General features: G+C 45.9%; 1 protein-coding gene across 1 annotated transcript in view; it reads right to left on the bottom strand.

The window, feature by feature from the left end:
- Nucleotides 1–13672, bottom strand: part of CSMD2 (CUB and Sushi multiple domains 2) — a 609437-nt gene that overhangs the window by 248658 nt on the left and 347107 nt on the right. The window contains exons 14-15 of the mRNA XM_077150390.1: nt 6785–7111; nt 2667–2861 (exon numbers count right to left, since the gene is read on the bottom strand). Of these exons, the coding sequence (XP_077006505.1) occupies nt 2667–2861; nt 6785–7111 (522 nt within the window). The remainder of the gene's footprint in view (nt 1–2666; nt 2862–6784; nt 7112–13672) is intronic.

Genomic DNA, 13672 nt, shown 5'->3' with positions numbered 1-13672 from the left:
TCCTGGCTTTTCTCCGCTATGTTTGCGTTGGGATTCTGCCATCCTCGGGGGCATCTTGCTGCTCCCCAGATCCCCGAAGACGAAGCTGGCATCACGCTCCCATCACTGAGAATACAGGGAAGCCTCACCCCGGTACCAAGCCGGGGTCTCCAACAAGCTGCCTCTTATTTCTGTCAGGCTTTGTTTTTCCCCAAACCTACAGTGTTTCCCTCTCCAGACACAACGTGAATAAGACAGTTTTAATTTCCAAATTCGGACTTTTCATTTTGTTCCACGGCCCCCACCGTGTGAAGTAGTGAGAGCCGCTTCCAATTCCATTGGCCAGAGGTTGAATCCTGTCCCTGGCTCACACGCGGATTCGAGCATTTCACTGCAGCGGCAGAACTGGTGCTGGCAGCATCCGACTCGGGAGGGCAGGAGGCAGAGCGAGGGGGACGGTCCTGCGGTTCCCAAGTCCCCGAGCCCCTGAAGGTCTCAACCATGACACGGGGGGCCTGGGCTTCTACCCTGAAACTGCCCATGATCTTGGCGGGGCCATGACAGGACCAGGGCCCACGGAACTGGCAAAGAAAAGGTGCTATGAGGAGGTCCAGCGAGCAACAGGAATTAGGAGAAGGGAGAGAGGAGGTGAGCCACAGGGCGGGGAAACCTTCCTGAATGAGACGGACTAACCTGAGGCAAACCACAGAAATCAGAGGGGACTGGTGAGCACAGGAAGGGCGAGGGGGCTGGCCTGAAGGCAGGTGAGCTCTCCAGGCCCGGGGTTCTCAGTGCCCACAACCAACTCCCTCAGATCTGTGTGGTTGTCCCCCAGTTGCTGATAAGGGAGCTGAGCTCCAGGGAGTGACACAGTCTATCAGTTCGGCAGCCAGGAAGGGGGAAAGCCAGGCACTTTATCCTTGTATCTCTGACTCCAAAGCATGTATTATTTCCCAAAGCACTGACTGCGCTGGGGCAGGAGGGCAGATGACGCTGTGTGCACCACACACGGGGGCTTTGAGGGGCAAAGGGGAAAGTCTGTTCTTGTCGCAGTTGGGGGGAGGCGCCTGGAAGGACGGCCCACTCCCTATCTGATCCTGCAGCATGGAGGGAAGTCTCTCCTGACTGGCTCCATGAACAAACTGTTCCCACCAAGTTGAAATAACGCTAGCAGCTAACATGTACGGAGGGCTGCTTCTCTGCCAGGTGCTGTTCCAAGTGCTCTGTGTGTTCCTGGCAACCCAGGGAGGAGGGCACCGTTATTAATCTGCATTTTTAAACTTGGGGAAACTGAGGCACAGAGCGGTCAAGTCACCTGCCCAGGGTGACTCAGCTGGTAATCCCAGGGGCGGGGGTCCGTGGAGCAGGCAGTCTGGCTAGGGTCGGGGCTCCAGGAGGCCTTTCACTGACATGTTTCTCCCCCTAGTTAAGAGCTTATCCATCCATTCATTCGTTCACTCATTCAGTGATTCATCAACTACTCCTAAGTGCCAACCACTATGCCAGATGCAGGGGATATGAGGCTGAGAAGATTCCTTGACCTCATATAGCTTACACACTAGTGAGAGCACAGCTAACATTTAAGAGAATTCGCTTTATCCCAAGAACAGCCCTTTACATTTACATATTATTATCCTCTTTCTTTTCAGCTGGGCCTCAGGGGGATTCCAGCTCAGGCCCCTCTGACTCAAAGCCCACCTCGCCTGCGGACCCTGTCACCATGTGCCACATTTTCTCGGCCTCTCCTTTCTCACCCCCACCCCCACCTCCCGCCGGTCAGTCCTGGGGCACTTTTCCATTCTCTTCTCCTCCCCACTTGCTGGGTACTAAGATTTGAATTTGGGGACTGGGTAAGTGGAGACGTCTCTTGGGTGTCCATCCTCTGTTCATCACATGTGGTGAAAGGAAAAACATTTCTGGGCCCCCAAAAGGAGAAAACCACACAGCTCTGCTTCCTTGGGCCTCATCCCTGCCCCAAGAGTCCTGCAGGGGTATTCACCGAATGTTCACAAATATCAACTGAACAGCTATTCTGTGCCAGGCACTGTGCTTAGTGCACAGATTTGACATGCCCCTGCCCTCAAGAAGCTTATTCTGCATTAAAAATGCCTGCCATTTGGTGGGACAGATGGCTGCTCTCTGAAATTGAGTCAGGAGCTATACTGTGTGGTAAGGCAGGATGGAGATGACAAAATAAACCTTGTGCTCACTTCCAGCTGTGTTCCTGCTGGCCAGTCTGCCCTTCCTCTCCTGGAGACTGACCCCAAGGAGGTCAAGGCAGCATTCGACAGAGGCACAAAGGCAGAGACCAGGAGACATCCCAGGGAACTGGGGAAAATCAGCATGTGGAGGAGGGAAGAGTGGCAAGCACCTTGGAAGACTTGAAAACTCACAGCTCTGCCTGCGCTGCACCCCCAGGGAAGCAGGGCTGGCTGTGATGGGGGGAGGGTCCCCAGCCTGAAAGAGGAGGCCATTCCAGAACCGGCATTTCTCCAGGTTTAGTCTCTGGTAACAGTTCAGATTCTCATGCAAAGTGGTCAGAGAAAGCCCCCCCTACCCACCCACCATTCCAGCATGAGGAACAGGGCGGGGGCCGGGGGCCTGGGGCCTGGGAGGAGAGGAAGGACAAGCCCAGGCCTGGGCCGCAGCGAGCTGGGCCACCCCCTCCCTGGCCAGCAGCCTCGTACCTTCGCACCGCAGCACGGCGCTGTTCCAGACCACGCTGCCCTCCTTCAGGACACACGTGATGGTCTCTGAGCCCTGCGTCCCGAGGAAGCCTTCGTCGCATAGGAAGGAGACGGAGCTGCCCAGCTGAAGGCTGTCACCAAACCGTTTGCCGTTTACTGGAACGCCAGGATCCGGGCACTCGTTGTGTCGGAATGCTGTGTGCATGGGGGGCAAGGGAAAGGTTAGACATTGCTGGTGTGCGCTCTGCACCGCCCCCACCCCACCCCCAAAAGTTATATATATGTATAAACTTCATTCTTATGGCCTACCCTAGACCTCTATCATTTCCCTGAGAAGCTACCATGCTGGAGGCACAGCTGGGTACCTTAGAATTAGGGACCCCTATTCCATGCCCCACCTGATTATGATGTGCCAGGTGGGACACGGGGCAGGTGCTTGTTAAACATGATCTTCTGCCTTCCTGGACACCTAAATCAACGTCAATCTAATGAGTGTTTATAGATCTGGCAGTGAGCTGAGCGCTTCTCACATTACCTGATTTACACCATATAACAATTCCATGAAATTAGCATCCCAGATTCCAAATGAGGAAATTGAGGCCCAATATGGATAAGGAACAGAGCTGTCTCCCCAGTGTCAAATCCATTCCATACTTCCCTTACTTCAGACAGTTATGGGGTCATTTAGGCGGCAGGTGAGCTGAATTTTAAATCCCATGCCACTAAGAGAAACTAAGAATCATAAAGTAGGGACCCTGGAATTAACCCTGCCTGAAACCATTTCCTTGCCTATTGTCAGGGCTGCCTCTTACTCTGCCCAGGTGACTGATCATGCAGTGAGAGGGGAGAGAGGAAAAGACCAAAACACTGTGGGTTGAATCCAGTTTTGCCTCTCATTAGCTGCTGGGTCTTGGGCAACTTACGTAACCCTGTTGAGTCCCAGCTTCCTGACTTATAAACTGGAGATCATACGTCACTTGCAGGGTCATTCAGGGAGAAAAATAAAATTACAGTTGATATGACTGTGAAAGTAGTGAGTAATATGCGCTTGTTAAGCATGGGTTCCTTTCCTTCCTCTCCTCCTTGGGCAGTACCAAGCTACCCTTTCCTGTTCCATCTTCACCAAGCATGCTCCCAGCCTTCCTCCATCAGGGGTGCTATAATTCTCACACTAAATCTCTCTGAAGCCAGGTCCTCTTTGCCTCCCGACTGTTTGAAAGATGCTGGCTCTCCAGTGGAGACCTGGCTCTGTAGCCGCACGGGCATGTGCCCCTTTAAGGAATCAATTAATAGGCCTTTGAAAAATGCCCCAGTGTTGGAAACACTGGCATTGTCAGAAAAAGAAACAGCCCTGGACGCTGGTAGATCTTGCTGCGGGCAAGAGGCCTGCAAACCTGGAGAGCTTTCCTGCTGAACAGGTGTTAGGGAAGCCGCTGGCATGGAGCTGACTGTGATGACAGCTTGCAGAGCCTCCACTGTGTTCCCAACCCTCTTCTCACTGAAAAGCAAGGTCAAGGTCAGCCCTGGCCTCAGTCTCCCAACCTTTCTTCACCGGGAATTATGACTTTGAGTTTGGGTTGACATTTAGGAATATGGGGTGGGAAGAAAAGTGAGGCTTGGCCTCCAGAAGTCCAGAGTCTATTTGGTGTCTGTCTATCCAAAATTCCCTTGGCCACACCCATATAGCAGGGATGCTGTCTTGAACAACTGGGAGCAAAAGCTCTAGGGATTTAAAAGCTGCCCACTTTCACCTGTGCATCTTTCCAAATCCATGTCATGGTCTACGTAGAGGAATAGTTCTTAACTTACAAAGGTTTTGTTGGGGGCCACCAGTGATGACTGGAGAGTGTCCAGCATAAGGTCTGGTACACACGGGGGACTCAGGAAATGGTAGTTACTCTCAACTCTCATAATGACCCAAGATGCTCCACTTGGAAGAAGCTTATTCCAAGGAGCTTAAGGATGGAACCAGGGTTGCCAAACCCTGTGGCAGGGACATGGATTTCAATTCAACCTAAGGAATAGGAAAGTGCACTCCCCAGCTATGGAGAGAGCCATGCGGGAATGAACTCCCTCCCGCTGGATAGCACAGCCTAGATGACGGTCAGTTGGGATATGAGAAAGAAGACTGATGTCCTGCAGAAGAGACTATGTTCCCAAAGTTCTGTCCACAGACTATTGTTTCACTGGCTGCATCAGAATCATCACAGAAGCCCATTCAAAACGTAGATCCCCTTAGAGATGCTGACTCAGCAGGCTGAAGTTGGGGCCCAGATTAAAATATATATATATTTCTCTCTATCTACCCAACTGCATATCTGCATAAATAGGTAGAGAAGTATCTGCTGTCTGCACCAGGTGTCCACCAAATGTTGGCAAGAGTCATTTTTGGGTGGTATTTAAAATTTCGCCTTTGACCTGTTCTCTCTTTTTCAAGTGTTTTAGTATTGGACATGTATCATTCTTTATAATGGTTGGGAAATCCTGGGGAGAAGTGCTAGATAACAGCACAGCCCGCAGGTCAAGACCACTGAGTGGAGCCAGCCCTCTGGACCAATTTCTGCTCCTTCCTCCTGATGACTCGGCATTTGCATCTTTCTTGAAAACAGGGGCTGAACAGGAGCTGATGCTCCTAGGAGACTAGGCGTGTCCATTTTTGTTCCAAGTCTTCTACCAGTGTCCTCATCGACTCTGAACTTGTAGAACTCCTGGTCCTCACCACCCTGGAAAAGTGGACTTCTATAGGATAGCTGTCCCCTCCTCCTTCTTCTTTCCACACATTCCAGGATACAGGAAGAACATTTAGACATTCATGGATCCTTACCATGTGCCAGACCTGTGCTGTGCAGAGGGGACAGAAAGGCTAGTAACAGACACCTCCACCACCTTTGCAAAGCTCATGATCTCCTGGGAAAAGCAGGTAGGAGGAAAATAAGGTAAAAACTGTATTGTTAGTATGATCACCCTAAGATTAGAAACTCAGAATTTGGCTCTACTTCCTCCTGCCTTTTAGAAGATGGGGACAGGAATCTCTTGGAGGAGACAGGCAGCGAGACAGTCTATTGCTCTAGAAAGTCTGGGTGTCCTGGAGAAGGGTGATGAAGAGAACTTTCAGAGAAGGTCTTTACCCTGCATGGTTTCCTGGAATCTTGGGTCCCAAAGCCCCTATTTAGCACTTATTATCTTCAACCCACCTGGCCAAAGGGTTAGGTGATGAGAGGCAAGGTCTCTATGTCAAGGGTGAGAGTAGGGGGTATAGAGGAAGTCACTTCTGTCAAAAAGTACAAGAAGGAAGAGCTCTATGTGGGTATATGCAGGGTGGGGCCTGAACTGGGGGTTTGCATTTCACAAGCAGCCTCTGGGAAAGGATCTGGTTAATTACTTAGGCAGACCCAGCTTCTACCTTACTTGCTGGTTACATCTGCCTATGCTTGGATGCTTGCCATTTTCAGTCTCCAAATCTCTGCCCCCACTGCACCCTAGCAGTGAACCTTTGAGTCACAGAGAGGAAAATAATCCTGAATGAGCTTCAGGTTGTTTCTAGAGAAGGGCCTGGATTGAGGCTGGAGTTGACCAAGTTCAGACTGTGACCCTGGCACAGGCTGTGAGGAAGAGGTCTAATGAGCCATAGTGCCAAACACAGACTCTGCTTCAAACTTTTGTTTCTGACTTGGCTATGGGGAATGGGAACCAGGCAAAACATGTGTGAGCAGCCTTATCAGCAAAGCCAGAGTCAACTGTAAGTAGGTGTTCAGGGATTCAGGGGAATACGCCAGAGAGGGACTCAGGAGCTAATGAGGCAATGACAGATGCTTTCTTGCCCTTGGCCCTCCTTGGATCTAGCCAGGCATTCCAGGAGGGGAAGACTGGGAAGGAAAGATGAAACTCCAACTCCTTTGACCACCTCTGTGGGAAATACATTTTCGTGACTCCACTGAAAAGAGTACCCTGCCCAGCAGCCAGGGTGTTATGCTTTACAGTGTTCACACAGGGAGCTCATGTCTGAGCATTGCAGCCCAGCCCAGCCCAGCCCAGCCATGTCCTTGCAGCTGGCCACCCACGTCAGCACTCTTCCCTGGGAGCACTCTTTTTCATCCTCAGGGAGAGGGAGGACTCACTGGTAAAGGTGATGTTAAATCCCCTCTTCCCCGTGGAGTGGTCAGTCTGGAACTCGAGACGGGCCACATGGCCACTACTGGTGATAGAGGAGGGAAGCTGGTTTCCTGAGAAGGTGCCCAGGACGGGGGCTTCAGCGGTGGCTCCATCCTTGATGACCAGGAAATCAAACTGCGGCTCCACATCGATGTCGTTGAAGGCCAGGTGGATGCGGCTCTCGGGCCTGGCCAGGATCAGCCAGACGCAGTGCAGGTGGTTGCCGTAGTCTTCTGGGTAGTTGGGAGACAGGACAATCCCAGAGGGGCTGGTGAAGTTGAAGAAGCAGGAAACTGCAAGAAAAGAGCAGGGGAGGTTGGTAAGCATCGCCAGCATTCTGCATCGGCTGTTGAGGGGCTAGCAGGAGGAAGGTTCTCTTAGCCTAAAGAGTGGTAGAAAGAAAGGGTGGCACCAGGGTTGGGGGGACTGGCTGGGCTCTGAGCTCTAGGTGGGAAACATGCAGGGCAGAGCGCTGGGAAGGGTCCCTTTGGTAAATGGTAGACACGGTGGAGTCTGTCTTCTTTTGGCCCCTTTCCCTGTTCAGTGTGTTACCCCCAGGCAGGCTGTGCATGCTCTTGGTCCTTGCATTGGGGAAAAGCCATCATTCAAACAAATGCAGAGTTGTAGTATGTGATCCCTGGCAGTGTGATTTGCAGCCTCAGGAAGGGACACTGCTAAGCTCAGAGGAGACTCTCTCCCAAGAAGGAAGTTCAGACCTAGTGATTGTATACCCTTCATGGTCACCTGGATCATTTCCCTCCTTAAACAATTTTAGTGGGGAAACTATAGGTGTGCCATGGGGATTCCAGCCACCCCAAGCTGCACAACTATTCTGGGGAGGTACCAGGTAAGCAGCACCTTCCAGAGACCAAAGCTTTGAAAGAGCTTGTGGGTGGATGAGGTGAGTGACCCTGGCCATGTCCTACCCACTTCCCATCTTCTCTCTCCTACTTTACCCTAAGGACCTACTCTTCTAAAAAGCCCTTATTTTCACGCTAATTACTAGCAGACCTTATAACAAGGACAAGACAAGCAATGTGGCAGTATATGGAAAAACAAACAGAAAAACTAAACTGAAATTACAAGGGAAAATAACAGAATGGAAAAAAATAATTGCCACAAATATGACAATGGGCAAATATCAACATTGAATTAACAGCTTTATGATTGTGTAAGAACATCACCAAGATGAGCAAAGAGTATGCTCAGAGGAGTCATAAGAGAGAAAACAGAATTAACATGAAAACAGTCTATTTCACTAGAAAAGAATAAAGAAAAAAAAATAAAGCCCAGTTCTGTTGTGGCTTCATGGAAACTAATACATGCATTCATTGCCAGTTGCAAAGTAAAGTTGATATAATTCTTTTGGAAGGGAGCATATGCATTCTTATTAAGAGCCATAAAATTATTCAAATACTCTAGCAAGTAATCCCAAGGAATTAATTCAAAAGAAAGGAAGCTATGTGGACAAAGATGTTTATAGTGACATAATTTTATTGCAGAAAAAAATGCAAACAACCTATACGTCTGCCCAATGTGAGGTAAATTATAGCATTTAATGTGATGCAGTTTGAATGCACTCATTAAAGTGATAAATATAACCCTGTAGAAAGGGGAATGTTAAAAGTCATTTTAAGAAAAATGGAAGAACATAAAATTGTATGTATACCTTTGATTATAACTATTAAATATTCACTCATATATGGATAAAAACTGGATATGAGCCAAAAAATAAAAATCATATTAGAGTGATGGGTTTCTAGGTGATATTTCAAAATGAAAAGAGCATCTAATTTTTCTGATTGCAAAAATAATATGGACTCATTCTAAATTTTTTTAATATAAAAAATATAAAGAAGGTTAAAATCTAATGTGGATAAATACTTAAATCCCTTTATAAAAGGTATATTGATATTTGGTATTAATGAAATTGATAGTAAAGAAAGTATAATATTTGACTTCCTAATTATAAGGATGCTAATATGAAAAGTAATAATAAAATCATGCTTGTAAAAGAAAAGCAAACAAAGCAAAGGAACTTGTGGCTCCTTGTGATAAGTGCTTCCTGCCTCTTCCCCTATTCCACCTATCTCCCCTTTTACTGGGTTAGGTATTTCTTTTCCAGCTTGCTGCTGCTTTCCAGCAAATTCAGCAGAGTCAGGTCCCTAAGTGTCTTAACCCTGCAATCCCTGCATCTTCAATGTATAGTAAGAGTTTCAGCCACGGAGAGAGAGGGACATTAAAGAAACTTATGCAACACAAGATCTAGTTCATAGTAATTATTATTTATGCATTGAGGGTTTAGTAGGTATAGCACTGTTCTAAGCACTTTTCATCAATTACCCAATTTAATTGTCACAATGCTACTACGAGGTAGATACTGTATTAACTCCCTTTAAGGCTGAAGACGATGAAGCCTGCACAGGTTAAGTAACTTGCCAGGGTCACACAGCTAGTAAATGGTATAGTCAAATTCAAACCAATGCAGGCTGCCTCTAGGTACAAAAACTCTCAGTCACTCTGCAACGTTATCTCCCAGTTGGAGAAGAATTCTCTCTCCTGAAGCTAAGAGTGAAGGTGGAGTGTTTGCAATGCCTAGAATCTGCTGAAGACCCATCTGTCAACCCTAATAACAATATCAGCACTGAATTGGGGGCTCTGGGCTGGCCCTGGATGATCACATACTGTCACCCCAACTCCAGCTTCCTGGTGGCATGCAAATCATCAGGGATTATAACCCCAAACCAACTATCTTGTAACCTGCCTATCAGTAGGACACACCGAGACAGACTGAAGAAGCAGAAAAACCCTGTAGAAGCAGAGGGATGATGATCAGAGAGGGGCACTGTAAAAATGGGAAGAAATGGATTTTCTGCAGAGGGCAAGTTAATTCACAGTACCCTAGTCCCTGCCCCCACCTGGTCACACTGTCACTTTCTTCTTATTTCTCCATAGCCTTTTCCCAGGGTGGCCAGGTGGTACAGCTCTAGGGCACCGCTGGGGAACCTGAGCAGTTATATGCAGCAGCTCTGCTTAACACACTCTAAAATTGTCTTGTTCTCTTGCTTAATTGTTTATGGTCTGGCCTCCCATTCCCCATTGCACACACATATACCCGAAGTTCTCATCTGTCGGATTCAGCTTTGATCCCTAACGGCTGCCCCCAAAGTGGCACATGGCAGGCGCTCAATCGATATCTGCTGATGGCTCAATGACTGTCTCCCGGAAAGGTGGTGACATGAGCACCTTTGCCTCATATTCCCATCCCGCTCAGAACCCAACCAGCAGAACTGACAAACGTCCGCAGAAATAGGCAGACACCCACTTCAGCTTTGAAATTAGGAAAGTCTACTGTGCCATGACTCCCGATAAGTTTCTCTTAGACATGGCACAAGACGCATTCCTAAATAATTTAGTTAAGAAGGGATGACCCAGTCAAGCTGTTAAACAGCTAAGACAACAGAAAGCAGCTCTGAAATAACAAAGACCTCAGAAAATACACTGTTCACACAATATTCCTGAAAAAATCACTTGAAGACGTCCTCTGCCTAATCAAGAATCAAAATGAAGAACTGAAGTATGAGAAGGTTGTGGTTCATGAGCATTAAAAAGAGATTGGCAGTGAGCAAAAATACCAATGTCGTAATAAATCTAAATAATTGCTATAACTATAGTTATAAAATGGAATGCAAGTGTAGCAGTCCTTGGAAGAGAGGATATATCACTTCTGCCCAAACCCCAGGGTAAAATATTCCAGATTATACTGGTAGAAAAAGTGAAGTTGGAGCATAGAAATATGCTAATTTCCTCATCTTGCAAGAAATTCTGTTACATAGTCTCTGTGGTTAATTAGAGAAATACAGGTTAGCGTATGTTTTAAAAGATGCTAAGTGTAATTACTAATAGAATATAAAATAGCTTGTATCTTAAAAATTACCAAAGGGGAAAACACAAAGCAGCCAATTAAAAAAAAAAAAGAATTCAAAGGAAATAGCAAGAAGGCATAAAGCAAAATGCAAAATGAAAGACAAAATGTGATTTATGACAAATTTCATCCGGGTTAACCTACCTGGGTAAAATATAATCGTCATTTTGGGAGAAGGCACGCAGCGGAAACAAAGGAACTCAAATAAGTCAAAAGTAAAGAAATGGGCAAAGAGAGCTCAGGCTTCACATTGGAAGAGTGTTAGAATTGACGAATACCCTGGTCCCAAAGATTGGAGTAGGCTCAGGCATGCTAGGTTTTAACAGCTCCCCAGGTGATCCTAATGTGCAGCCAGGGTTTGGGAACTACTGAAGGAGGCAAATGTGAACAATAATGAAAATGAGCTTTAATGTTAATATCAGACCCATGGATGTTATAATATTATACCAAATTCTTGGATGCCTTCTCTCAGACCAAGAGTCTTCTGGACAGTTGCCAAGAGACATTATTTCTTTCCCCTGGATAGAGATGGGGGTGTTAAGCTGACATTCATAGAACGAGAATATGGCCCCACAAAGCTGCTGCCTTCCATCCCAAGGGATAGTTCACACCTGCTGCTACAAGGACAGGGAAAGGAAGCATGGATTGCCCTTGTAGTTTCTCTGGAAAATTCTGCATGCATGCTGCTTTGCAAGATTTCTATTAAAGAACAGAGAAGGACTGCTTCTCCAGGTCCCAGGCTGTGGTGGTTAGATTCAGTTGTCAACTTGCTCAGGTGAAGGCACCTAGTTTTGTTGCTGTGGACATGAGCTAATGGTACGTGAACCTCATCTGTTGCTGATTACATCTGCAGCTGGTTAGGAGGCGTGCCTGCTGCATGAATGGCATTTGACTTAATTGGCTCGTGCTTAAATGAGAGAGCACAACATAGCACAGCCCAAGCAGCTCAGCATTCCTCATCTCAGCCCTCGCAGCTCAGCCCAGGCCTTTGGAGATGCAGAAAGGAATCACCCCAGGGAAAGTTGTTGGAACCCAGAGGCCTGGAGAGAAGGCCAGCTGGGATTACCCTGAGCCTTCCCACGTAAGAAAGAGCCTCAGTTGAAAGTTAGCTGCTTTTCCTCTGAAGAACTAATGAAATAAATCCCCTTTTATTAAAAGCCAATCTGTCTCTGGTGTGTTGCATTCCGGCAGCTAGCAGACTAGAACACAGGCGAAGAACAAAAAAAGAGTGGTAACTGCATCTCATCCCTGTCAATATCCAGGTTAAGAGAAGGAGATTAGGAGACTTCATCCTTCAGAAGTATTAGCAGGTCATGCTCATGGATCTTGATGGAGGATGAAGTTTTATTTAAGTCGGAGGGGTCTCATATAGCTCAGTCTTTTGAAAAATAATAATGGCCAAAACCTCATTAACAAGTGGCTGAGTAATTACTGTGTACAATATCTGATTATTATTTAATCCTATCTAGAAGAAAATAAAAGGGGCTAGTTGAAAAACCCTTTTGCATTATTATTATTTTTTCTCTTGGTGGTGTCACTGCTAGTGTCACTGCTTTTAAAATGATAATCCAGTTACTGGAGGCCTGACAAAAATAAGGGAGTCATCATTAATCTCAGTGGAGCCCTAAAACAAAACCCAAAGACTCTGAGGTGATGGGCATGTTCCGAGATGAATATATGACAATGATGAAACTTTAGGACCCAAAGTATTGAAGTAGACCAAATAAACTATTTAACAAGCCAATAAATTGAGAAAAATGCACTAATCTGAAGTCAAGAAAGTAAATAAAAATATAGAGGATCTGAATAATATAATGAGAGTGTGCACTTTATACAAATCTCTGTAGTCTTCAGGCAAGGAAAACACTTTCTTTATGAGTGCTCAAAAATGGGTCTTACTTTAGGCTACAAGGAAATCTTCAGAAATTTCTTCCCAAAGGAAAAACTACTGGACCACATTTTCAGTTCAGAATGCAAATAAACTAGAAACCAATAAGAAAAAAACAAAGAAAAACCCTTAGTCCCTTGAAAATTCACAACTCTCCTTTCTATATAAATCCAAGTTTGAAGAAGCAGCAAAAGCTGTCAATACAGACTATTTATAATAACGGCGGTACAAGGTCAAAGTAGTATTTAGGAGAAAATTCATAGTCATAGACTAAATGAAGAGTGTTTACACTCAATAAGTTAGAAAATGAAACAAGACTAAGGAAAGAAGGGAGAATAAGTTTAGGAAAGACAAAAGCAGAAACAAATGGGTTAGAAAATCCAATAGCTAGTTTACGGAGAACCAATAAAAGAAATGTGTGGTCAGCTTACCCAAGAAATTAAAGAAAGGAAATACATGTAGAGAGAGATAAGAGGCTATAATAAAAAATGAGATACCTCAATTATAAAGAAATAACATGTATAGCATACTAATAAATTTGGAAACCTTGATAAATGGAGACTCTCCCCAAAAGCATGAAGTACCAAAATAAATGTGAAGGTAAAAACCTAAAAGAAACAGAAAATTACTTAATGGATAGGTGGTTCCATGGCCTATGTTTTAAAATCTCCAATGAACTCTTAATAGCCATCCTATTTAAATTAATCTTGATAGAAATGTTCCCATAAGGATAGTGTTTGTATGACACACATACCGACATCCACCAACTCACACGCTGCCACACCTATAGACCAGTATAAAAATCCCAGGTACAAAGTGCTAGCATATCAAATTCAGTCCTTAAACAACAAATAAACCTGACCTCTGTAATGAAGAGAGCAAAACTTTACTGATGGACAGAAAGGAAAATGTTAAAATGGAGAGACAAACTACGTTCTTGGGTGAGCAGAGCACATATTGTTACAGCAACAATTATCCTCAAGTTATTGCATAAATTTAACACAATTCCAGGCAAGATCCACACCCATTTCCCCACCCCCT

Source organism: Tamandua tetradactyla, chromosome 2 (assembly GCF_023851605.1).
Source record: "Tamandua tetradactyla isolate mTamTet1 chromosome 2, mTamTet1.pri, whole genome shotgun sequence".
In the NCBI taxonomy this organism is placed as follows: Eukaryota; Metazoa; Chordata; class Mammalia; order Pilosa; family Myrmecophagidae; genus Tamandua; species Tamandua tetradactyla.
This window is presented reverse-complemented; position numbering and strand designations above follow the sequence as displayed.